Source organism: Nerophis lumbriciformis, linkage group LG24 (assembly GCF_033978685.3).
Source record: "Nerophis lumbriciformis linkage group LG24, RoL_Nlum_v2.1, whole genome shotgun sequence".
Classification (NCBI taxonomy): domain Eukaryota; kingdom Metazoa; phylum Chordata; class Actinopteri; order Syngnathiformes; family Syngnathidae; genus Nerophis; species Nerophis lumbriciformis.
In genome coordinates this window covers 42,220,629-42,247,796 of record NC_084571.2, presented here as the reverse complement: position 1 = coordinate 42,247,796, position 27,168 = coordinate 42,220,629, and the positions used below count along the sequence as shown (strand labels likewise).

At 41.1% G+C, this 27,168-nt stretch overlaps 1 protein-coding gene across 3 annotated transcripts in view; it reads right to left on the bottom strand.

Moving 5' to 3' along the window:
- Window positions 1-9,869: 9,869 nt before the first annotated feature.
- Window positions 9,870-27,168, bottom strand: part of raver1 (ribonucleoprotein, PTB-binding 1) — a 31,560-nt gene continuing 14,261 nt past the window's right edge. The window contains exons 4-15 of one of the 3 annotated variants that reach the window (XM_061982121.1): window positions 26,486-26,677; window positions 24,910-25,033; window positions 24,745-24,845; window positions 24,584-24,619; window positions 18,457-18,535; window positions 18,215-18,390; window positions 15,255-15,336; window positions 15,091-15,194; window positions 12,795-12,857; window positions 12,637-12,729; window positions 12,435-12,488; window positions 9,870-10,745 (exon numbers count right to left, since the gene is read on the bottom strand). In XM_061982121.1, the coding sequence (XP_061838105.1) occupies window positions 10,611-10,745; window positions 12,435-12,488; window positions 12,637-12,729; window positions 12,795-12,857; window positions 15,091-15,194; window positions 15,255-15,336; window positions 18,215-18,390; window positions 18,457-18,535; window positions 24,584-24,619; window positions 24,745-24,845; window positions 24,910-25,033; window positions 26,486-26,677 (1,239 nt within the window). In that variant the 3' untranslated portion in view covers window positions 9,870-10,610. Of the gene's footprint in view, window positions 10,746-12,434; window positions 12,489-12,636; window positions 12,730-12,794; window positions 12,858-15,090; window positions 15,195-15,254; window positions 15,337-18,214; window positions 18,391-18,456; window positions 18,539-24,583; window positions 24,620-24,744; window positions 24,846-24,909; window positions 25,034-26,485; window positions 26,678-27,168 lie in introns of all 3 variants that reach the window. The other 2 variants (XM_061982122.1, XM_061982123.1) reach the window with 2 other exon arrangements.

Below are 27,168 nucleotides of genomic sequence, written 5' to 3'. Positions count from 1 at the left end.
ATTGTGTACTTGTCTATCAGCGTTGCGTGTGTCAGCTGGTGTGCTCTCAGTACAACAGCCAATCAAATTACATCTACTTTGTTTTCATCACACAGCATTCATCCAATCAAATTGCAGGACAACCAACGAAGAAGACATGTCCAAACCACACGCCGGTGAACAAAAAATGATACCTAAAATAATTTTGTTTGGGTATAAAAATTACGAGGTGGTCAACACAAAACGGTTTGCAGTATGCAACACATGCGGTTCCAAAATGACTGATGGAGAGGCAACAACTTCCAACTTCGTCCGGCATTTGAAGTTGCACAAAGAACGGTAAGTTTTGAATGTAAGATAACGTTTATTGGCTAAGTAACGTGACTTTTATTTGCTGTGTAGTTAAATCAGTGAGGCTGTAAACTCACTGCTAACGTTATAACGTTATTGCAAACACGGGAATCTGTTGCAGTTCACTACCTTATTCATACTTTTTGTTCAGTGATTTTTTTTAAGCAGGGTTACGTTAGTCAATATATCACACGTAACGTTAGACGGCGGTCAGCAGCACCGCGTATTTTAGCCACCTAAAAAAAGACAAAAATAGTCAAATAAAGGTCAGTTAAAATGTATACTATATTATGAATATGTGTACCGTTTTAGCTAGCTTTCTGACATACTGTTGGTTGTTTACCTCAGTGGTCCCCAACCACCGGGCCGCGGCCCGGTACTGGTCCGTGGATCGATTGGTATCGGGCCGCACAAGAATTTATTTTTTTTTTCTTTTTTTAATTAAATCAACATAAAAAACACAAGATACACTTACAAGTAGTGCACCAACCCAAAACAACTCTCTCCCCCCTTTTGTTCTGGGCATTGAACATGAAGACTCTTCCTTCACTGTTCCGAGTGGCCATGAGAGTCTTGGCAGTGCCTGCCTCCAGTGCTCCAGTGGAGCGAGTTTTCAGCCATGGTGGCATCATACTACGCCCCCATCGTGCACAAATGACTGACAGACTCTTGGCTAATTTGGTCTTTTGCAAATGCAATGCAGCATAGGGCCCTGACATATAAAAAGTACAACTTTTTTGTTATGTTCACGTATATGTCATGTTTTTTCAATGTTAACACTTTTGTACAAATAAGTACATTTGCACTTTATTTTTCAATGTGTTTGTTCTGTAAAGGAATGCGTTAATGTTTAAAATGACTGGTTAATAGTGCTATTATAAAGTGCAATGTCAGCACAATTTTCTTTCCTGCAATTTAAAATGCACTTGTTTTAATAAATAAATACAGCGTTTGAAAAGCATACACAATCTGTGTTAATATATTAGTCTGTGGTTAAAAGGACTTGAAAGGACTCGAAACTCAAAATGCAGGACTTAGGACTTGACTTGAGACTTTGCAGTCTTGACTTTGGACTTGACTCGGGACTTGACTCGGACTTGAGGGCAAAGACTTGAGACTTACTTGTGACTTGCAAAACAATGACTTGGTCCCACCTCTGTCCCCTAATCAGACCAAAGCATTTTCGGTTGAAAAACAGATAAAATACAGCACTATGTCATCAGTTTCTGATTTATTAAATTGTATAACAGTGCAAAAATATTGCTCATTTGTAGTGGTCTTTCTTGAACTATTTGGAAAAAAATGTAGGTTTTTATTTATATTTATAAAGGATTTTTGAATTGTTGCTATTTTTAGAATATTTAATTAAAAAATCTCACGTACCCCTTGGAATACCTTCAAGTACCCCCAGGGGTACGCGTACCCCCATTTGAGAACCACTGTACCACACTACTGTATTTAATGTTGTCATTATGGTGGTACTTGATGAATACTTAGGTCTACTACACTACTGTATTTAATGTTGTCATTATGGTGGTACTTAATGAATACTTAGGTCTACTACACTACTGTATTTAATGTTGTCATTATGGTGGTACTTAATGAATACTTAGGTCTACTACATTAATGTTGTCATTATGGTGGTAGTTGTAGGTAGTACTTGGTGATAAACAGTGAGTACTGCATCAGGTGTACTTGGATGGTGCAGACATGAATTTATGAGGGAGAAAAAGAAAAAAATAACATCTACAACTCTTCAATTCTGTCGGCAGCCACCCAAAAATATCTCTCTCTCACACACACACACACACACATACACGCACACGCAGAGAGACAGGAGGTAATTGCATGCTGATGGTGTGGCAGACAAGTGGCAGCCAAGGAAAGAAGGAATGCAAGAGCAGACTATTAATACGAGGGAGAGGAGGATGAGAAATACCAGGAGAATATTTTCCTTTTATTATCATTATTACAACTTTAAGTTCTGGAAAGTGTCTTGTTGTATTGTCTTTTACAGCAAGCAGGGCCGGCCCGTGGCATAGGCCGTATAGGCAAATGCTAAGGGCGCCGTCCATCAGGGGGCGCCACGCCAGTGCCACAAATGTTGGAGAAAAGAAAAAAAGTTGGTACTATTATTTCTAAATACAAAAAATAATCCCACGTTAATTAAAATGCAAAGTAAAGCCTATTTAATAGAAATATCATTTGTTACAACATTACGCCCCCCCCCTCCCCCGCACGGTGCGCCCCCTCCCTTCCCGTATCATGACTCTTTTTGGACGTCACCACATCAAAAAATCAACACAAGATGTCAAAACGGCCAAAACTGTCAGGTGCCCAGGGAAGAAAAAAGAGAAAAGAAGAGGAGAAACGAGAAAAGACAGAAGTAGCAGGTAGGTAACGTTAGCCTACATGAAATGATTTGTCTGTTACAGAATGTGATAGTAACCTGGCTTTTTAGCATTAAGCTAATGTTACATGATTCGGCAATTGCTAATCAATAAATAGCTAGTTCTGTTTTAACGTCGGGTTAATATTGTGGAGGGGGCTAAATTGTTATGGAAAATAATAATGTAACGTTAGGTAATTACAGTACTCCCACCTTACATTCCTCAGGGACATTTCTTTCTTTCTTTAGTTTATTTGGAACATGAACACACTTACATCATAATACATCACACAATTTCATATCATTTCATTTTACATCATGCCCGAAAAGGAGTAGGAAGAAGCAAAGCTTATTTAATCCTACCCCTTTCCCACTTCAAAGCGTTTACAAATATATAGAATCATTTACTGACCTTTTTATATAATAAAATAACATCTATGAATTAGTATACAACAGTTTTGTAATATGTAATTAATTAATTAATTCAGTCATTATTAACATACTGAGATGAAGAATATCTTATTTTCAATAAGGTTGAAAGTATTTCTCATAATTCTTCTTCTTTGTACTCTGTAAGCACTATTATTTTGAACAACCTCTTAAACTGGATCATATCAGCACAATTTTTAACTTCTTTACTTAATCCATTCCATCATTTAATTCCACATACTGATATGCTAAAAGTTCTAAGTGTTGTACGTGCATATAAATGTTTGTATTAGGTCTCTCTCAAGCAGGTGTTTTTTGTTTACATTGTTATTGCCTTCTGGTTAGCTAATGTTTGCCCTGCAGGTAATAGTCACTTTTCTACCCCTTTATATATTAGGTATAGTTGTAAGTAAAAAAAAAAGGTCAAAGACAAAGCTATTCGGGTTCTTGTGAGTATATACACTTCACTGCCGATGTGGGGGGGCGCCACCTAAAATCTTGCCTAGGGCGCCAGATTGGTTAGGGCCGGGCCTGACAGCAAGGAGACATTTTATCCAACAGGAGACTGAGGGCAGCAGGAAAGTGGAGATTGAGGAGCATAATACTGCCATTTAAAAGCAACATGTATATTGTAACCTGGCCTGGGCAATTATTTGGACTCGGGGGCCAAATTCAGAGAAAAACAATGAGTCTGGGGGCCGGTATATCTATTTTTAGGAACACATCAGGACTTCCTGGGAACAGGTGTGGACAAACACCTCATTAGCATCAAAGCTACAAACGCACACACTAGCATGGGACTTAGCCACTTCAAATGTTAGCGTTTTGGACAACAGTGCAGAAATAAACAAAACGGTTTTGATTTGTTGCTGAACTAAAAAGGTTCTCCTTGAGATAGAATAAGGGACTTCCTAACGGACCGACCCCAGAATGTGAGACTTGGCCCGCACCTCTCATCCTCCCGCACGCTGAGCATCGGCTCCCCACAGGGCTGTGTGCTGAGCCCCCTCCTCTACTGCCTTTACACCCATGACTGCAGTCCGGCCCACAGTGACAACCTTACCGTCAAGTTCGCCGACGATACCACAGTGGTCGGGCTCATCTCCAGGGGTGACGAGGCTGCCTACAGAGAGGAGGTCCTGAAGCTGACGGCCTGGTCTTCGGAGAACAACCTCGCTCTCAACACCAGCAAGACCAGAGAGATCATCGTCGACTTCAGGAGGAGCAGCACCGACCCTGCCCCCCTCTACATCAACGGCGAGCGTGTAGAGAGGGTCCACACCTTCAGGTACCTTGGAGTCCACATCTCTAATGACTTCTCCTGGACAGTCAACACCACATCAATCATCAAGAAGGCTCAGCAGCGGCTACACTTCCTTAGAGTCCTCGGGAAGTACAACCTGAAGCCTGACCTGCTGCTGACCTTCTACCGCTCGTCCATCGAGAGCCTGCTGACCTACTGTATTACGATATGGTACGGCAGCTGCACTGCAGCAGACAGGGAGAGGCTGCAAAGAGTGGTCAAGACGGCTCAGAAGATCATCGGCCGCCCTCTCCCCTCTCTGACGGACATCTACACCTCCCGCTGCCTCAACAGAGCCAGTGCCATCATCAAGGACAGCACCCACCCTGGCTCTGACCTGTTCCACCTGCTGCCCTCTGGGAAGCGCTACAGGTGCATTAAAACCAAAACAAACAGGCTAAAGAACAGCTTCTTCCCCAGGGCCATAACCATCCTGAACAGACTGCCCCATTGTCCCTCATAACTGCCTTCTCTTCGGTGCAATAACCCATTCCACCAACCACCCTGTTTTTGTTTTTGTTTTTTTCATGTATATATTCATTTCACACCATATTCATTGCACTTCTACATTTTTTATATTTTTATATATTTGCACATTGTTTTTCTAGCATGCACACATCGCACTGTATGGAATGGCCTCAATCTCGTTACCTTGCGTAATGACAATAAAGCTGATTCTGATTCTGAATATTGTTGGAAAAAGAGCAACTGAATGGTCTTTCCTTTGGGAGGAAGCTGCTTCTTTCCCATCAACACCTCAGTGGGAGAATGTGAAGGGGGGGGGCTTGAGGGGCTCCGTCCCTCCACGCCGCCAATCATCTGGACAGGCCGCTTTAATCTGGATAAAAAGTCATTGGTGTTGCTGTTACCTCTGGGCTCCTTCAGCAGCACACGTCCGGCTTGGAATTCAACACAAAATGTCACCAGGCTTCTTCCACCTGCTTGACTTTTTTTCTCTCCTGTTAAATCCACTCGTCGTTTGAGGCAATTATTCAACAACAAGCTGCTAAATATTCATACATGCACTAATGGGGCTATTTGAGGCCAACACACACACACACACACACACACACACACACACGCTTCTTTTCGGGCAAGAGCCAGGGATGCGACCTTGACGACCGAATGGAGTCTTTTGAACGGCTCTTTTAAGTGAGCGATCAGAAAGGATTCCCAGTTATGAGCGCAGGTGGAGAGAGAAGTGAAAATGTGTACTCAAGTACAAGTCGGCGGTATAGCTCGGTTGGTAGAGTGGCCGTGCCAGCAACATGAGGGTTCCAGGTTCGATCCCCGCTTCCGCCATCTTAGTCACTGCCGTTGTGTCCTTGGGCAAGACACTTTACCCACCTGCTCCCAGTTTCACCCACACTGCTTTAAATGGAACTTAGATATTGGCTTTCACTATGTAAAGTGCTTTGAGTCACTAGAGAAAAGCGCTATATAAATATAATTCACTTCACACAAGTACTGTTACGCTGCTTCAATCACAGGTGTCAAAGTCAAGGCCTGGGAGCCACATCTGGCCCGCCACATCATTTTATCTGGACCACAAACACCTGGAAATGATATGTGTCAATAAAGCACTTCATATTTTCTCACTAAATGTCATATTTTTTTCTGTCAAAATGAACAAAAATCAGTATGTACTTCTTCAACCTGCTAGTGGTTAGAGTGTCCGCCCTGAGATGGGTAGGTTGTGAGTTCAAACCCCGGCCGAGTCATACCAAAGACTATAAAAATGGGAGCCATTACCTCCCCTGCTTGGCACTCAGCATCAAGGGTTGGAATTGGGGGTTAAATCACCAAAAATGATTCCCGGGCGTGGCCACTGCTGCTGCTCACTGCTCCCCTCACCTCTCAGGGGGTGAACAAGGGTGATGGGTCAAATGCAGAGAATAATTTCGCCACACCTAGTGTGTGTGTGACAATCATTGCTACTTTAACTTTAATAAGATAAGGCCCCTTAGTTTGATATTCGCATATATATATATATATATATATATATATATATATATATATATATACAAATATATACATATACATGTGTGTGTATATATATATGTGTGTATATATATATATATGTATATACACATACATATTTACACATATACATCCATACATACATATACATACATACATACATATTCATCCATACATACACATACATATACATACATACATACATACATACATACATACATACATACATACATATATATATATATATGTGTATCAGTGACGTGCAGTCACTAGGGGCAGGGCCTCACCTGCCATCATGGAAAGAAAAAAATGTAAAAAGAAGAAAAAAAATTAAATTGTTATATGTATCCAGTGATTATACTATAAAGTTATTTTCCATTTAACTTCACCAGTTTTAGATTATTTTTATTCAAAATCGCTGAATTTTCACATTTGCCGTTCAAATACTGAGAAGAGACGGTGCGGTGAACAGCAGCCAGTTGAGGCACGTCACTCAGTGCCTCAACATGGATTGCGGACTCGGCTAACTGCTGGCCTGCTGTGCAGTGAGACCGTATTGCTATATGAATTATATTATACATTTCCATAGTTTAGTTAGCTGAGGTATATAATGTACAGTGTATTTTGTCAACAACTGTATGTGTGTAACGTATTTCTTGTGCTGAGCGATCATAAAACGGCTGCAAAAGACGCACTGGCTGAGGCTCCAGTAATCCCGCCTCCTGCACCCCCGCCGTAGAATTGTTATATCAACTAAAGCCCACACTTAAACTTTCCACGTGCAAGATTGAATCAATTTAACAAAGTTATTTCATAAGAAGCCAAAAAGTGCAAAAACAATAATGTTGGTGTTGGAGGAGTTGTGAATGACTGCAGGGCCACAACATTAGATACACCTGCAGACTGCAGGTGTACCTAATTCACAACTCCTCCAACACCAACATTATTGTTTTTGCACTTTTTGGCTTCTTATTAAATAACTTTTGTAACCTATTTTCATGGGCTTTCCTCTTTGTGATGTTAAGTTCCTGTTATGCGCTGTTATACAGTATATGCCTTGACCTCTTATTTTGAAGGCGCTAAGAGCGGAAGTGATGTCACGTTGCGGAGGTTTTTGAAAGAAGGTAAATAAAGTGGTCCTCGTGTAAACTGGAGCCTCCGTGTTTGTTATTTTGTAGTTTCATACAGTATAGGCCACATTTATAAACCCTCGGTTACACTTTTTTAAATAGATTCAATCTTGCACGTGGAAAGTTTAAGTGAGTTTAGTTGCGGTGCATGGACTTCATTTATAAGTAAAGGTAAGACCATAACGTTTTTTTTAATTAAATGTGCTTTTTTGTGTGCTACAGTTTGTATGTGTAAAGTTAAAGTTAAGTTAAAGTAGCAATGATTGTCACACACACACACTAGGTGTAATGAAATTTGTCCTCTGCATTTGACCCATCCCCTTGATCACCCCCTGGGAGGTGAGGGGAGCAGTGGGCAGCAGCGGCGCCGCGCCCGGGAATCATTTTTGGTGATTTAACCCCCAATTCCAAGCCTTGATGCTGAGTGCCAAGCAGGGAAGAATGCTGGTATGAGCTTTTAAACATAACCCGTTAACTGCTGCCAATCAAATGGTGAATAAGATACTCTTTAGGGTTCATATGTTTGTAAATCTGACTGTGATGAAGTCAGTGCCTCACCAGCCATCAACCTCACGTCACTGATATATATACATACATACATACATACATACATACATACATACATACATACATATATATATATATATATATATAGGTAAAAGCCAGTAAATTAGAATATTTTGAAAAACTTGATTTATTTCAGTAATTGCATTCAAAAGGTGTAACTTGTACATTATATTTATTCATTGCACACAGACTGATGCATTCAAATGTTTATTTCATTTAATTTTGATGATTTGAAGTGGCAACAAATGAAAATCCAAAATTCCGTGTGTCACAAAATTAGAATATTACTTAAGGCTAATACAAAAAAGGGATTTTTAGAAATGTTGGCCAACTGAAAAGTATGAAAATGAAAAATATGAGCATGTACAATACTCAATACTTGGTTGGAGCTCCTTTTGCCTCAATTACTGCGTTAATGCGGCGTGGCATGGAGTCGATGAGTTTCTGGCACTGCTCAGGTGTTATGAGAGCCCAGGTTGCTCTGATAGTGGCCTTCAACTCTTCTGCGTTTTTGGGTCTGGCATTCTGCATCTTCCTTTTCACAATACCCCACAGATTTTCTATGAGGCTAAGGTCAGGGGAGTTGGCGGGCCAATTTAGAACAGAAATACCATGGTCCGTAAACCAGGCACGGGTAGATTTTGCGCTGTGTGCAGGCGCCAAGTCCTGTTGGAACTTGAAATCTCCATCTCCATAGAGCAGGTCAGCAGCAGGAAGCATGAAGTGCTCTAAAACTTGCTGGTAGACGGCTGCGTTGACCCTGGATCTCAGGAAACAGAGTGGACCGACACCAGCAGATGACATGGCACCCCAAACCATCACTGATGGTGGAAACTTTACACTAGACTTCAGGCAACGTGGATCCTGTGCCTCTCCTGTCTTCCTCCAGACTCTGGGACCTCGATTTCCAAAGGAAATGCAAAATTTGCATGGTTGGGTGATGGTTTGGGGTGCCATGTCATCTGCTGGTGTCGGTCCACTCTGTTTCCTGAGATCCAGGGTCAACGCAGCCGTCTACCAGCAAGTTTTAGAGCACTTCATGCTTCCTGCTGCTGACCTGCTCTATGGAGATGGAGATTTCAAGTTCCAACAGGACTTGGCGCCTGCACACAGCGCAAAATCTACCCGTGCCTGGTTTACGGACCATGGTATTTCTGTTCTAAATTGGCCCGCCAACTCCCCTGACCTTAGCCCCATAGAAAATCTGTGGGGTATTGTGAAAAGGAAGATGCAGAATGCCAGACCCAAAAACGCAGAAGAGTTGAAGGCCACTATCAGAGCAACCTGGGCTCTCATAACACCTGAGCAGTGCCAGAAACTCATCGACTCCATGCCACGCCGCATTAACGCAGTAATTGAGGCAAAAGGAGCTCCAACCAAGTATTGAGTATTGTACATGCTCATATTTTTCATTTTCATACTTTTCAGTTGGCCAACATTTCTAAAAATCCCTTTTTTGTATTAGCCTTAAGTAATATTCTAATTTTGTGACACACGGAATTTTGGATTTTCATTTGTTGCCACTTCAAATCATCAAAATTAAATGAAATAAACATTTGAATGCATCAGTCTGTGTGCAATGAATAAATATAATGTACAAGTTACACCTTTTGAATGCAATTACTGAAATAAATCAAGTTTTTCAAAATATTCTAATTTACTGGCTTTTACCTGTATATATATATACATATATATACACACACACACAGTCTGTGTTGTAGGGTACAAAGTACATTGTCAGTTTGAAAATAGCTGTTTTTATTTGACTAAAGGCTGCAAATGACCCCACGGCTGACCTTTGGACACCAGCGGCTCAGGTCATTGATGTGTGGTCACCATGGCAACAGCAGCCAAATGCTGGGTGCTGGTCTTAGTGTGGCTTCAAAGTCCCTGGAAATGACTCAATGGAGTTTTTTTTAAATAACATTTACTGACCAACAGTACAGAAGAGACAGCAGTTACACACCACATGAACAAACTATTTACACGGCAAATGGAAAAAAAAGAGAAGAAGTAATTGTAGCTAACACTGTCAAGGCTGAGGATCATCAAGAGGTAATCAGTTCTCACAATCAAACTTGAAAAATATATATATGCACTCCTGTGGTGATTGTTCTGGTGCATCACTTGGACACAAACACCTAAAACATCAAGCAGCTCCAGAGACCACAAAAGCATCCAAAGAGTGCCAATCACAAGACAAAACAACGTGGAAAGTTTTAAAGTCGACGTGCCTTTTCTTCCGCACGTCACAAGTGAAATGTCTAACAGCATCAAAACTATCTGCTCTCACGCCATTCAAAAGGAGAGAAAAAATCTGACATTAGCATTATTAACCACTTCTTTTCACCACCTGCTTTTATGTCAACACATTTTACAGGAAACTAAAAGTGATATTAAAAAAAAAGTTTAAAAATGCATTTAGCAACACACTAAAAATGATAATAGAGAAAGAGAGAATGAGGGAGTTGACACCTTGGCTTCAGAAGATTCTCTTGCGCTTCAGGTAGGAGTCTGCATAATGTCCCCCCAGACCCTGCGAGTGCTGCCCCACGTAACCTCCTTCTGGGCTGGGCTCCGGAGACGGGATGAGGCGCTTGTGGCCGCCCATGGGAGTCTGTGGAGTCAAGTGGGTGGAGATGTCACTTACTAACATGTCTGCAATAGTGAAGTGGTCGTACCACCTCGTCACCACAACTATTCATCAAGTTCAACTCACAATGCAATACATTGAGTGACGTGGACACGTTTGTTACTGGATACTTTCTAACACTGCTACCTCAGAGACTTTGTATGTGTGCAAGTCACATGCAACTAGAATTACTTCTTTATGTTGACAAATGTGGGATTTTAGAGGACACGTATTACAAACCCCGTTTCCATATGAGTTGGGAAATTGTGTTAGATGTAAATATAAACGGAATACAATGATTTGAAAATAATTTTCAAGCCATATTCAGTTGAATATGCTACAAAGACAACATATTTGATGTTCAAACTCAAACTTTTTTTTTTTTTTTTTGGCAAATAATCATTAACTTTAGAATTTGATGCCAGCAACATGTGACAAAGAAGTTGGGAAAGGTGGCAATAAATACTGATAAAGTTGAGGAATGCTCATCAAACACTTATTTGGAACATCCCACAGGTGTGCAGGCTAATTGGGAACAGGTGGGTGCCATGATTGGGTATACAAGTACCGTATTTTCCGCACTATTAGCCGCACCTAAAAACCACAAATTTACTCAAAAGCTGACAGTGCGGCTTATAACCCGGTGCGCTTTATATATGGATTAATATTAAGATTCATTTTCATAAAGTTTCGGTCTCGCAACTACGGTAAACAGCCGCCATCTTTTTTCCCCGTAGAAGAGGAAGTGCTTCTTCTTCTACGCAAGCAACCGCCAAGGTAAGCACCCGCCCCCATAGAACAGGAAGCGCTTCTTCTTCTACTGTAAGCAACCACCCGCCCGCGTAGAAGAAGAAAAAGCGCGCGGATATCACCGTACGTTTCATTTCCTTTGTGTGTTTACATCTGTAAAGACCACAAAATGGCTCCTACTAAGCGACAGGGATCCGGTTCATGAAAAGACGCAATCTCTCCATCCGCACACGGATTACTATTTCACAGCAACTGATATTCCTGTGAACCGCACTGTGGATACAACGGGAGCACGTACAGTGAATATTCGCACCACAGGGAATGAGAAGTCATCCTTCACTGTGGTTCTAGCTTGCCATGCTAATGGCCAGAAACTTCCACCCATGGTGATATTCAAAAGGAAGACCTTGCCAAAAGAGACCTTTCCAGCCGGCGTCATCATAAAAGCTAACTCGAAGGGATGGATGAAGAAAAGATGAGCGAGTGGTTAAGGTAAGTTTAAGTTTACGCGAAGAGGCCGGGTGGCTTTTTTCACGCAGCTCCTTCCATGTTGATATACGACTCCATGCGCGCCCACATCACGCTGGTTTTTAATATATTATTAAAGTTTGACTGACCTATCTGACTGTTTTTTTGACATTCCTTTAGCGCAGTTAGATGCGGCTTATAACACGGGGCGGCTTATAGGTGGACAAAGTTTTGAAATATGCCGTTCATTGAAGGCGCGGCTTATAACCCAGGGCGCCTTATGGTGCGGAAAATACGGTAATAATGAAATGCAAGTATGATAATATGATGAGGAGAATCCCTCTGCATTTCTATTCATGAATGATTTGTGGTTGTAAGCACTGACATGTGAAATATGCTCCACATGGGCCCTCCACCACTCAGATGTGTGTGTTACTTGTGAAATGTAAAGGCTACCTTCAGTGTGTCTCCCAGTCCTGGAGGGTAGCTCACAGGAGGCATCCCCACAGCCTGAGGAGAAAAGAGGCTTTTCACACACATACCAGCGTTGATCCAATATCGCTAGGGAACATGTGCCTCCTTTCAAGCACACAAAGACAATGGACGCTCCACAAAAAAAACGGCGCATTAAAAAGAGAAAAGTCCACTTTGGACTCACCCTATTGAGCTGGCTGGGCGGGAGACTGCCATCAGGCCGTGAGCTGGGAGGGTAAGTGAAGTGCCTTTGGCTGTACTCTGACGGACAGGAGAGCTGCAGCGAGGAAACAAAAGGGGATTAGCGCCTGTCTCACCTCATTGGTGGACTGAGCAAACTACCTGCACCTGCTGGCTGAACCCTGCCAGGTTCTCCTGCTCCTCATACAAGTGCTGCAGCTCACCCTGAGGAGACACACCAGCCATGACATCTGCACTCAGGTAAACATGCCTTTCCTACGCTGCTACACTAAACCACTGCCGGTATAGTACCACCATACTAATTCATCATATTCCGTACTATACCACCTCTAAAAAGTACCTGTTCCCTCCCACCCCTGTCACGTCATTGCTGGTTTTATGAGCATGTTCAGCGGCGCGCACACACACACAGAGTACTTACAAGCAGACACAGTGTGTAGACAGAAAAAGGAGAATGGACACATTTTGGTGTAAAAAGTCAAGATAAAGGTGAAGTTATAACACTGAAACACCCTCAGGAAGAGCTGCTTTAAGACATGCAGCTAACATCCATCCACAGTGTTTTAGCTACTTCTAAATCACTAATCCTGGTCTCCATGGCCACAAATAAATTAAGTTTCTTACAAGCTAAACATGCTTCACTACACACTGTAGCTCACCGCCGTCACAATGTAAACAAACGCCATGGGTGGATCGACTCCTGACATCCACTGTAATGATACCAAGTACAGGAGCGTATCTAGTCGATACTACTATGATTACATCAATATTTTATTGTCACAAAATGTTTTTTTCCTTTTTTAAATGTATATTATGTTTATAAAGTCAGTAAATACGTCCCTGGACACATGAGGACTTTGAATATGACCAATGTATGATCCTGTAACGACGATTGATACCTAAATGTGTGGTATCATCCAAAACTAATGTCAAGTATCAAAGAAGAGAAGAATAAGTGATTATTATATTTTAACAGAAGTGTAGATAGAACATGTTAAAACAGAAAATAAGCAGATATTAACAGTAAATGAACAAGTGGATTAAAAATCTATTTTTACAGTTTGTCCCTCATGTGTACAAAATAATAGGTGTATAAATGACACAATATGTTACTGCATACGACTAATTAGGAGTCTTTGTTTGTTTACTTTCTACTGAAAGACAAGTTGTTTAGTATGTTCAACATTTTATTTAAGGACTAAATGACAATAATAAACATATGTTTCATGTACACTAACATTTTTTGTTCAATGAAAGCCAATAATGACATTTTTGTGGTCCCCTTTATTTAGTACCGTATTTTCCGCACCATAAGGCGCCCTGGGTTATAAGCCGCGCCTTCAATGAACGGCATATTTCAAAACTTTGTCCACCTATAAGCCGCCCCGTGTTATAAGCCGCATCTAACTGCGCTAAAGGAATGTCAAAAAAACAGTCAGATAGGTCAGTCAAACTTTAATAATATATTAAAAACCAGCGTGATGTGGGCGCGCATGGAGTCGTATATCAACATGGACGGAGCTGCGTGAAAAAAGCCACCCGGCCTCTTCGCGTAAACTTCCCTTAACCACTCGCTCATCTTTTCTTCATCCATCCATCCCTTCGAGTTAGCTTTTATGATGACGCCGGCTGGAAAGGTCTCTTTTGGCAAGGTCTTCCTTTTGAATATCACCATGGGTGGAAGTTTCTGGCCATTAGCATGGCAAGCTAGAACCACAGTGAAGGATGACTTCTCATTCCCTGTGGTGCGAATATTCACCGTACGTGCTCCCGTTGTATCCACAGTGCGGTTCCCAGGAATATCAAAAGTCAGTGGAACCTCGTCCATGTTGATAATGTTCTCTGGCCGGATCTTTTTTCAGCTATCTTGTTTTTACAATATGCACGGAAAGTAGCCAGCTTTTCTTGAAAGTCTTTAGGCAGTTGCTGTGAAATAGTAGTCCGTGTGCGGATGGAGAGATTGCGTCTTTTCATGGACCGGAAACCTGTCGCTTAGTAGGAGCCATTTTGTGGTCTTTACAGATGTAAACACACAAAGGAAATGAAACGTAATATCCGCGCGCTTCTTCTTCTTCTTCTTCTTCTTCTTCTTCTTCTTCTACGGGGGCGGGTGGTTGCTTACAGTAGAAGAAGAAGCGCTTCCTCTTCTATGGGGGCGGGTGCTTACCTTGGCGGTTGCTTGCGTAGAAGAAGAAGCGCTTCCTGTTCTATGGGGGAAAAAGATGGCGGCTGTTTACCGTAGTTGCGAGACCTAAACTTTATGAAAATGAATCTTAATATTAATCCATATATAAAGCGCACCGGGTTAGAAGCCGCACTGTCAGCTTTTGAGTAAATTTGTGGTTTTTAGGTGCGGCTAATAGTGCGGAAAATACGGTATTTAAGTATGTAAATACATTTTGTTAGCGGTATGTAGAGCAGGCGAGGGTGTGCTCACCTGGTGTAGAGGAGGGTAGTCGTGGTAGTGGGGCTGCATGTGTTGGTTGGACAGGTTACTCAGCGTGGGTCTCTTCCTGTACGGGTGAGGTCTGCAGTGGGCTGCTGGAAGTAGGCACACATGAGCGGCTGCATACCGACAACTTCGTTACACTGGCGACCCACCTGAGGGATACGCGTGGTTGACGGCAAGAAAAGAAGTCTGGGGAGGAGTCAGGTCTTTGGACTGATCTCCGAGCATGGAGACCTGAAGGAGAAGAAACATGTGGAATGTGATGGTTTGAGTCAAAATGCTTTGGAAGGCATAAATGTGATGCAGCAGTGATATTCAACTACCGGTATTCATCATGTGTCAAAGTCAAGGCCCGAGAATTAATGACCTATGATGATATTTGATTAGTATTACAAGCTGCTGCACCAATACTCCATCAGTGTTGGTGCTAGGAATGTTCAAAATGGGGTCCCAGGGACCCCATCAAGTCATAAAAATGGGGTTCCACAGTACATTTTTGGGGTCCCACTTTTTTGTAAGCGTTTTGGAAACAAATGATAAATGGGGCGGCATGGCGTAGTGGGTAGAGCAACCGTGCCAGAAACCTGAGGGTTGCAGGTAGGCTCCCCGCCTCTTACCATCCAAAAATCGCTGCCGTTGTGTCCTTGGGCGGGACACTTCACCCTTTGCCCCCGGTGCCACTCACACCGGTGAATTGAATGATGAATGATAGGTGGTGGTCGGAGGGGCCGTTGGCGCAAATTGCAGCCACGCTTCCATCAGTCTACCCCAGGGCAGCTGTGGCTATGAAAGTAGCTTACCACCACCAGGTGTGAATGTTTGATGGGTTCTACATGTAAAGCGACTTTGGGTACTTAGAAAAGCGCTATATAAATCCCAGTTATTATTATTATTATGATAAATGTATGATTATCCTGTTATATCTCACATTCTATATTGTCTTTTGTCATAAACATTACTTAATTCATTACAAAAATAATTAGGGCTGCAACGAACAACTAATTTGATAATCGATTAATCTGTCGATCATTATTTCAATTAATTGATTAATAATCGGATAAAAGAGACAAACTACATTTCTATCCTTTCCAGTATTTTATTGGGGAAAAAAACAGCATACTGGCACCATACTTATATTGATTATTGTTTCTCAGCTGTTTGTAAATGTTGCAGTTTATAAATAAAGGTTTACCGTATTTTCCGCACTATAAGGCGCACCTAAAAACCACAAATTTACTCAAAAGCTGACAGTGCGCCTTATAACCCGGTGCGCTTTATATATGGATTAATATTAAGATTCATTTTCATAAAGTTTCGGTCTCGTAACTACGGTAAACAGCCGCCATCTTTTTTCCCGGTAGAACAGGAAGCGCTTCTTCTTCTACGCAAGCAACCGCCAAGGTAAGCACCCGCCCCCATAGAACAGGAAGCGCTTCTTCTTCTACTGTAAGCAACCACCCGCCCGCGTAGAAGAAGAAAAAGCGCGCGGATATTACCGTACGTTTCATTTCCTTTGTGTGTTTACATCTGTAAAGACCACAAAATGGCTCCTAATAAGCGACAGGGATCCGGTTCATGAAAAGACGCAATCTCTCCATCCGCACACGGATTACTATTTCACAGCAACTGATATTCCTGTGAACCGCACTGTGGATACAACGGGAGCACGTACGGTGAATATTCGCACCACAGGGAATGAGAAGTCATCCTTCACTGTGGTTCTAGCTTGCCATGCTAATGGCCAGAAACTTCCACCCATGGTGATATTCAAAAGGAAGACCTTGCCAAAAGAGACCTTTCCAGCCGGCGTCATCATAAAAGCTAACTCGAAGGGATGGATGAAGAAAAGATGAGCGAGTGGTTAAGGTAAGTTTAAGTTTACGCGAAGAGGCCGGGTGGCTTTTTTCACGCAGCTCCGTCCATGTTGATATACGACTCCATGCGCGCCCACATCACGCTGGTTTTTAATATATTATTAAAGTTTGACTGACCTATCTGACTGTTTTTTTGACATTCCTTTAGCGCAGTTAGATGCGGCTTACAACACGGGGCGGCTTATAGGTGGACAAAGTTTTGAAATATGCCGTTCACTGAAGGCGCGGCTTATAACCCAGGGCGCCTTATGGTGCGGAAAATACGGTATATATATAAAAAAATAATAATATAGTAGCCTCTGCGCATGCGCATAGCATAGATCAGTGGTCCCCAACCACCGGTCCGTGGATCGATTGGTACCGGGCCGCACAAGAAATTAAAAAAAATAATAATATTTTTTTTTTTATTAAATCAGCATAAAAAACACAAGATACACTTAGTGCACCAACACAAAAAAACCTCCCTCCCCCATTCACACTCATTCGCACACAAGTGTTGTTTCTATCTGTTATTAATATTTCTGGTTCCTACATTATATATCAATATATATCAATACAGTCTGCAGGGATACAGTCCATAAGCACACATGATTGTATTTTTTTATGACAAAAAAAACACCATTCCATATCCCCCCGGTCCGTGGGACAAATTTTCAAGCACAAGCAACACAGGAGGGTGAAGGTGTGCCATTGGAGTTAGTTACAAGTGTTACAGTTAACAAGACTTATCAGGTAGCGTATTTTTCGGAGTATAAGTCGCACCGGCCGAAAATGCATAATAAAGAAGGAAAAAAACATATATAAGTCTCACTTGAGTATAAGTCGCATTTTTTGGGGAAATGTATTTGATAAAAGCCAACAGCAAGAATAGACCTTTGAAAGGCAATTTAAAATAAATGAAGAATAGTGAACAACAGGCTGAATAAGTGTACGTTATATGAGGCATAAATAACCAACTGGTATGTTAACGTAACATATTATGGTAAGAGTCATTCAAATAACTATAACATATAGAACATGCTATACAATCTGTCACTCCTAATCGCTAAATCCCATGAAATCTTATACGTCTAGTCTCTTACGTCAATGACATCAATAATATTATTTGATATTTTACACTAATGTGTTCATCATTTCACACATAAGTCGCTCCTGAGTATAAGTCGCACCCCCGGCCAAACTATGAAAAAAACTGCCACTTATAGTCGGAAAAATAGGGAAGTTTTGTGTAAGCTCACCCCCTGAGCCGTGAGGCCCTCTGGCCCCATCATGCCAGCCATCATTGGCACAGACAGACCCTGCAGAGTGGGAGGGGGAGTCTGCGGGAAGCTGGGAGACTCCTGATCTCTGTCCACGCTTCTGCCCAGGGGCGCCTGCTTCAGAGAGGCCAGGGGATCAGTCTGAAGGCCAAGACCTGAGAACACATTGGAGTTATTTTAGAAAATTCAACCACTGGGTCACATTCAGGAGAGAGTCGGACCTTGGGACAGCTCTCCGAGCAGATGGATTCCCTGCTGGACGGGCAGAGAAGCCAGAGGATTCTCCGCCATGAGTCCTGCCTGCTGGGCAGAGGGGAGAAGGCAGGTTGAATGTCAGAGGGAAGGTCACAGAGAAGTCTGGATGCTGCACTCCAGCGAAGGAAAACATCACACGTCACACATCACACATGATGGAGCAGACCCACATTCTCACAAAGTCACTAACACATTACAAGCTTTGAGGTCATTTCACTTCATCCACGCTATTTCCTTGGAACTCTAAAATCTTCTTTAACTTTAAACCTGACAATACACCTCTTTAATTACTCAATATGTGAATTTGACAATCTCAGGCAAATGTATTTCACTTTTGTACACGCATTTGATTAACAGGAGTAAGTTTGTAATGTATTTTAATGTATTTCACTTTTGTACACGGTTCCTAAGGACACATTTGATTAACAGGAGTAGGTTTTTAATGTATTTTACTTTTGTACATGGTTCCTAAGGACGCATTTGATTAACAGGAGTAGGTTTTTAATGTATTTTACTTTTGTACGGTACATGGTTCCTAAGGACGCATTTGATTAACAGGAGTAGGTTTGTAATGTATTTTAATGTATTTCACTTTTGTACATTGTTCCTAAGCACGCATTTGATTAACAGGAGTAGGTTTTTAATGTATTTTACTTTTGTACATGGTTCCTAAGGACGCATTTGATTGACAGGAGTAGGTTTTTAATGTATTTTAATGTATTTCACTTTTGTACACGGTTCCTAAGGACGCATTTGATTAACAGGAGTAAGTTTTTAATGTACGGTATTTTAATGTATTTCACTTTTGTACATTGTTCCTAAGGACGCATTTGATTAACAGGAGTAGGTTTTTAATGTATTTTACTTTTGTACGGTACATGGTTCCTAAGGACGCATTTGATTAACAGGAGTAGGTTTTTAATGTATTTTAATGTATTTTACTTTTGTACATTGTTCCTAAGCACGCATTTGATTAACAGGAGTAGGTTTTTAATGTATTTTACTTTTGTACATGGTTCCTAAGGACGCATTTGATTGACAGGAGTAGGTTTTTAATGTATTTTAATGTATTTCACTTTTGTACACGGTTCCTAAGGACGCATTTGATTAACAGGAGTAAGTTTTTAATGTACGGTATTTTAATGTATTTCACTTTTGTACATTGTTCCTAAGGACGCATTTGATTAACAGGAGTAGGTTTTTAATGTATTTTACTTTTGTACGGTACATGGTTCCTAAGGACGCATTTGATTAACAGGAGTAGGTTTTTAATGTATTTTACTTTTGTAAATGGTTCCTAAGCACGCATTTGATTAACAGGAGTAGGTTTTTAATGTATTTTAATGTATTTCACTTTTGTACATTGTTCCTAAGCACGCATTTGATTAACAGGAGTAGGTTTTTAATGTATTTTACTTTTGTACATGGTTCCTAAGGACGCATTTGATTAACAGGACTAGGTTTTTAATGTATTTTACTTTTGTACATGGTTCCTAAGGACGCATTTGATTAACAGGAGTAGGTTTGTAATGTATTTTAATGTATTTCACTTTTGTACATTGTTCCTAAGGACGCATTTGATTAACAGGAGTAGGTTTTTAATGTATTTTACTTTTGTACGGTACATGGTTCCTAAGGACGCATTTGATTAACAGGAGTAGGTTTTTAATGTATTTCACTTTTGTACATTGTTCCTAAGCACGCATTTGATTAACAGGAGTAGGTTTTTAATGTATTTTACTTTTGTACATGGTTCCTAAGGACGCATTTGATTGACAGGAGTAGGTTTTTAATGTATTTTAATGTATTTCACTTTTGTACACGGTTCCTAAGGACGCATTTGATTAACAGGAGTAAGTTTTTAATGTACGGTATTTTAATGTATTTCACTTTTGTACATTGTTCCTAAGGACGCATTTGATTAACAGGAGTAGGTTTTTAATGTATTTTACTTTTGTACGGTACATGGTTCCTAAGGACGCATTTGATTAACAGGAGTAGGTTTTTAATGTATTTTACTTTTGTAAATGGTTCCTAAGCACGCATTTGATTAACAGGAGTAGGTTTTTAATGTATTTTAATGTATTTCACTTTTGTACATTGTTCCTAAGCACGCATTTGATTAACAGGAGTAGGTTTTTAATGTATTTTAATGTATTTCACTTTTGTACATTGTTCCTAAGCACGCATTTGATTAACAGGAGTAGGTTTTTAATGTATTTTAATGTATTTCACTTTTGTACATTGTTCCTAAGCACGCATTTGATTAACAGGAGTAGGTTTTTAATGTATTTTAATGTATTTCACTTTTGTACATTGTTCCTAAGCACGCATTTGATTAACAGGAGTAGGTTTTTAATGTATTTTAATGTATTTCACTTTTGTACACGGTTCCTAAGGACGCATTTGATTAACAGGAGTAGGTTTTTAAGCATGGAATTTGCAAATACATGAAACGTGGCCTCATGGCATTTATGTTAATAGCCTGTTGACACCAAGCACATTACACCGATTCAACAGTATTTTAAAACGCCCCCAAAATATTTTAGGTAACAGGACAGAGCCTCTCTACCCCTCTCCATACTTGGAATATCAGATAAATGACATCAGTTACTTTTGGCCTGCAGCGGATGTGAATGACACAACTTGGCGTGGACCATGTGCATACCTGCCAACTTTTGAAATCAGAAAAACCTAGTAGCCAGGGTCCAGGGGCCGCAGGCCCCGGTAGGTCCAGGACAAAGTCCTGGTGGGGGGTTCAGCTTCGCCCCCCGACGCAAAATGATTATTAGCATTCAGACAGGTTAAAATGTTGCTAAAACCATCACTTTTCTATCAGTCACAGTGACTTTTCAAAACAAAAATATTACAGCAAAAATCATATGGGTTGATTGACATGTTTATTCTGTAAGCTAACTTCAATAGTTTGAAATTATTTTGACAGTTAATGCCAGTTATCCTGTCAACCTTTCACAAGACTTCAATTTGTTCATTGAAAGTATAAACACTTTTTACAGTAAACAAATGGTAAAACAGTACTAAACAATTCCATTAAAAAAAAATTGGTGTCATTATTAACTTTCTGTCCAAGCTTGTATAATCTACTGCCTTGTTCAATTGTAAAAAATATTCTGTGCCTAAAATTCACATTTCTATCACAATTATCATACTGTAAACATGGTAAGCTAACTTCATTAAAATTAATAGTCCTGTCAATAGCATGGAATTACAATTCAAATGTAGTTTTTTTGTAAGCCTTTCAAAAGAATTCAAAATATGAAAAATGAATGAAAATGAATTGAAGCCATCAGACACTTGAAAAGTGGCACATCACATCTCTAATGTAATCATTTGAACTTTTCAACAGAAATAGCACTGCAAAAATATTAAGGACATACTTCTGTATTTTGGTAGTTATGCTGTCAACATTTAACAAGATTTCTTCAACTTGGACTTGAAAGGATAAATAGTATAAACACTTTTAACAGTATAACAGTACTAAACAATTCCAATAGATAACATTGGTGTCATTACCTTTTTGTGGCTAAAATCCAAATTTATTCTATCAGATTGATCATACTGCAAAAATGATATGGTAACTTTATGATAAGTTTACTTCATTAAAATGTTATTCAATAGCATCATAGAATTAAGTAATAGAATAGTATGATAGTTATATGTTACTTGTTTTGAACATGTTATCGTTATCACAAATAAAAAGATATACTGTACAAAGAAATTATTTTTGATTTGATTTATTGTTTATGTAATAAAAGATTTACTTAAAATTGTATGTTTTGTGAGTTTTTTTATGCTACGAACTGTACTTACCGGCGATGTAAACCGAAGGAGACCTTTCCGTAATGAAAGCTGCAACACCCTTTTTAGATCCCATCATCACTGCAGCATTATCGGCAGCAAAGCAAACCAAATTCTGCCAAGGAATTTCGTTTGAGTCTATTTCTTCCGCGAGTATTTTGTAAATGTTTTCGCCTGTGGAAGCCGTATTGCATTACCTCAAAGACAGAAGTACTGACAATACTTTTCCAATGTCGTCATCGAAATATCGAACAGAAGGTGCAATTTGCGTAGTTTTCACCCTTTTTGGAACGGATAATTATTCTCGCATAGGCTTTTGAATATTCTTCACGGAATGACTGCAGTTTTCTTTTCGGTTTAAGACTCGTTTGGGATTTTTCTCCGGCTGATTCCATGATCGTTCGCTCGTTTGGAAACAATGGCAACTGGTGCCTCGTGCTTGGCAGCGGTGCTATAAATAGCCTCGCGCATGGCATTCGGAATGGCTCGATAGGAAGTTACGGGAAGCAGTGTCGATTGTCATTGTTGTTACGCGATTTCGTGAATAAAACTTAAAAAAAAAAAAAAAATTTAAATTAATGAAAAACCGTATTTTTTATCACTGCAACCGTAACCCGGAATAGGTTGATGAAAACCGTACTAATTACGGGAAAACCGGAGTAGTTGGCAGGTATGCATGTGACTTGGGGAATATGCCACTTTTTCAAGGTTGTAATATGCTAAGCTAACAGAATGAAAACCCTGGGATTCTGTAGGAAAACAAACTATGTTGATAAGTAACAAAATAGTTGTGTTCAAAGAATCAATCTTTTAAATTGCATTTATTAAATATGCAATCAGGTGAATGTGCATGGAAGCTTGATTACATTTTTTTATTTTTTATTTTATGGTTAATTTTTCCATGGATTTATAATTTGTATTTCCTGGGTGAAAATGGCAGTGATTCGATGAAATGGCCCAATGGTTTTAGAAAAAGATCAAAACAGCTGCATAAACACTCACTGGCCACAACATTAGGCACACCAGCACAATTTAGGGAACCAACACAAAAAAACGTACCATATTTTCCGCACTATTAGCCGCACCTAAAAACCACAAATTTACTCAAAAGCTGACAGTGCGGCTTATAACCCAGTGCGCTTTATATATGGATTAATATTAAGATTCATTTTCATAAAGTTTCGGTCTCGCAACTACGGTAAACAGCCGCCATCTTTTTTCCCCGTAGAAGAGGAAGTGCTTCTTCTTCTACGCAAGCAACCGCCAAGGTAAGCACCCGCCCCCATAGAACAGGAAGCGCTTCTTCTTCTACTGTAAGCAACCACCCGCCCGCGTAGAAGAAGAAAAAGCGCGCGGATATTACCGTACGTTTCATTTCCTTTGTGTGTTTACATCTGTAAAGACCACAAAATGGCTCCTACTAAGCGACAGGGATCCGGTTCATGAAAAGACGCAATCTCTCCATCCGCACACGGATTACTATTTCACAGCAACTGCCTAAAGACTTTCAAGAAAAGCTGGCTACTTTCCGTGCATATTGTAAAAACAAGATAGCTGAAAAAAAGATCCGGCCAGAGAACATTATCAACATGGACGAGGTTCCACTGACTTTTGATATTCCTGTGAACCGCACTGTGGATACAACGGGAGCACGTACGGTGAATATTCGCACCACAGGGAATGAGAAGTCATCCTTCACTGTGGTTCTAGCTTGCCATGCTAATGGCCAGAAACTTCCACCCATGGTGATATTCAAAAGGAAGACCTTGCCAAAAGAGACCTTTCCAGCCGGCGTCATCATAAAAGCTAACTCGAAGGGATGGATGGATGAAGAAAAGATGAGCGAGTGGTTAAGGTAAGTTTACGCGAAGAGGCCGGGTGGCTTTTTTCACGCAGCTCCGTCCATGTTGATATACGACTCCATGCGCGCCCACATCACGCTGGTTTTTAATATATTATTAAAGTTTGACTGACCTATCCGACTGTTTTTTTGACATTCCTTTAGCGCAGTTAGATGCGGCTTATAACACGGGGCGGCTTATAGGTGGACAAAGTTTTGAAATATGCCGTTCATTGAAGGCGCGGCTTATAACCCAGGGCGCCTTATGGTGCGGAAAATACGGTAGTTTAAAAATGTGTAACGTGTGACCGCTATAAAAACAAAAAAAGGTATCCAATATCAGGTAAAGCTACACCCACAAGAATAAACATGTGAACATGAGTGCAGAAGCAGGAAACACTTCACACAAGAGGTGGGTTGTTAGTGTGCAGCACCTGAGCCCAAAGAAGAGGATTCCCCAGAAAGGCTTGCTGATGGTAAAGTGGGGAGGAGAGGAGGACAAACATGCGTCAAAAAGAATGAGTCAAACCCGTCGGGAGTACTGGAGGAGGATATTTGAGAGCGTGTGTGGGGGGTGAGGTTAAGGTGGCGGTACCTGCTGTGCCTTCGCCTGATTCTGAAGCAGCAACTGCAGCAGCATGCCAGGCAGGGCCGGATTGGCGAGCAGCGGCACAGCGGGGGCCATCCCGAGAAGACCTGGCAGCGCAGCGAGACGTCAGGCATGTGGCACAGAGCGCCGTGGCAACATTGAAGCGGTCACCTTGTTTATTGTGGCCCTGACACAGCGGGTTGAGCAGCATCTTGAGGGCAGCAGGGTTGCTGAGGCCTGTGAGGATCTGCATGGCCGTGGGGTCGGGGAGGAGACCTTTGCCCCGGTTGACAGCCTGGGGAGAGAGGGACCATTAGACAATGAGCACCAGATCAATAAACAGTGGTTGGTTTGCTTTACTCACATGAAGAAATATCACATACACGATTAAAAAAGAGCAAAAAGGAGTACCGTATTTTCCGCACTATAAGGCGCACCTAAAAACCACAAATTTTCTCAAAAGCTGACAGTGCGCCTTATAACCCGGTGCGCTTTATATATGGATAAATATTAAGATTCATTTTCATAAAGTTTCGGTCTCGTAACTACGGTAAACAGCCGCCATCTTTTTTCGCGGTAGAACAGGAAGCGCTTCTTCTTCTACGCAAGCAACCGCCAAGGTAAGCACCCGCCCCCATAGAACAGGAAGCGCTTCTTCTTCTACTGTAAGCAACCACCCGCCCGCGTAGAAGAAGAAAAAGCACGCGGATATTACCGTACGTTTCATTTCCTTTGTGTGTTTACATCTGTAAAGACCACAAAATGGCTCCTACTAAGCGACAGGGATCCGGTTCATGAAAAGACGCAATCTCTCCATCCGCACACGGATTACTATTTCACAGCAACTGATATTCCTGTGAACCGCACTGTGGATACAACGGGAGCACGTACGGTGAATATTCGCACCACAGGGAATGAGAAGTCATCCTTCACTGTGGTTCTAGCTTGCCATGCTAATGGCCAGAAACTTCCACCCATGGTGATATTCAAAAGGAAGACCTTGCCAAAAGAGACCTTTCCAGCCGGCGTCATCATAAAAGCTAACTCGAAGGGATGGATGAAGAAAAGATGAGCGAGTGGTTAAGGTAAGTTTAAGTTTACGCGAAGAGGCCGGGTGGCTTTTTTCAGCAGCTCCGTCCATGTTGATATACGATTCCATGACTGTTTTTTTGACATTCCTTTAGCGCAGTTAGATGCGGCTTACAACACGGGGCGGCTTATGGGTGGACAAAGTTTTGAAACATGCCGTTCATTGAAGGCGCGGCTTATAACCCAGGGCGCCTTATGGTGCGGAAAATACGGTATATAAACTATCACCTGTCAAGCCCTCTTCCAGCCTTCACAATAAGAGCGCTGTGCACAACATTTGGTGTGTGCTTACAAAATAAAGGTTTCAAAAAGTACCTTACAGAAGCTCTTTGTAAGTAAAAGCACTATTTGCTACATTTATGTTACAAAATAATTACAATTTGACCTAAAATATTGGTTAAAAAAAATGCAATGATTTATTTCACCAATAAATGTAAGAATTTCTGCCTTTAATTAATGGACATTTTGGTGGTGAAATACGGAATTTGAAAAAAAAATAAAAAAATGAGGGGCCCTAAAATGCTATGAATGTCTTTTCATATGTTGAGAAAAGCTTGTTTAAATAGCTCACAGTCCTCGTTTAGGAGTCACCATTTTCTACCAGGGAGAGGTAACCTTAAAAAAAAAGGTGAAAATGGTGTGTTAAAAGTGACATTACCATGGTCTGGGCCGCGATCAGAGCGGCGAGCATGCTGCGTCCAGGCAGTCCGGGGGCACAGAAAGAGGCCCTGATACGCGTCCCGCCCAGCAGCTTGCCATCTGCCACACGCTGAGCGTCCTCCGCCATTTCGGCCGTCGCAAACTCCAAGATCGCGAACCGCCGAAAACTTCCATCTTGTCCCTGAGCCAACTGAATATCATGGAGACAAAAGAAAAGAAAAAGGTCACTTAAAACAAACACAACTCCAAGCAAGTGTGTGAGACGTGGATGTTCAGCACATATTGGAGAACAAAAAAAAAAAAAAAGTTGACTTTGTTCAGCTTTGTCACCAACACAATAGGAGTGAACACCCCTCCCCCTCGCATTCACCATGTATGAACACATAACACCCCTCCCCCTCGCATTCACCATGTATGAACACATGAGAGCAGAAATGCTGACATCGGCCATAAAATAAAGCCAATGCTAAAAAAAAAGCCTACACATTTCTCACATGATCCTCATTTAACAGGAAAAAACCTGGAAATCAACTGTTAAAAAGCCGAAAAGTCTGAATGACCCCACCTGGGGGCAGTCAGGTGGTCATCACCATAGAAACCAGCAATGCTCTCTGTGGCTGCTGCATGACAAACGGGGGTAAAGGTGAATGGCTATTTTTTTTTAATGATATTCACACAAAG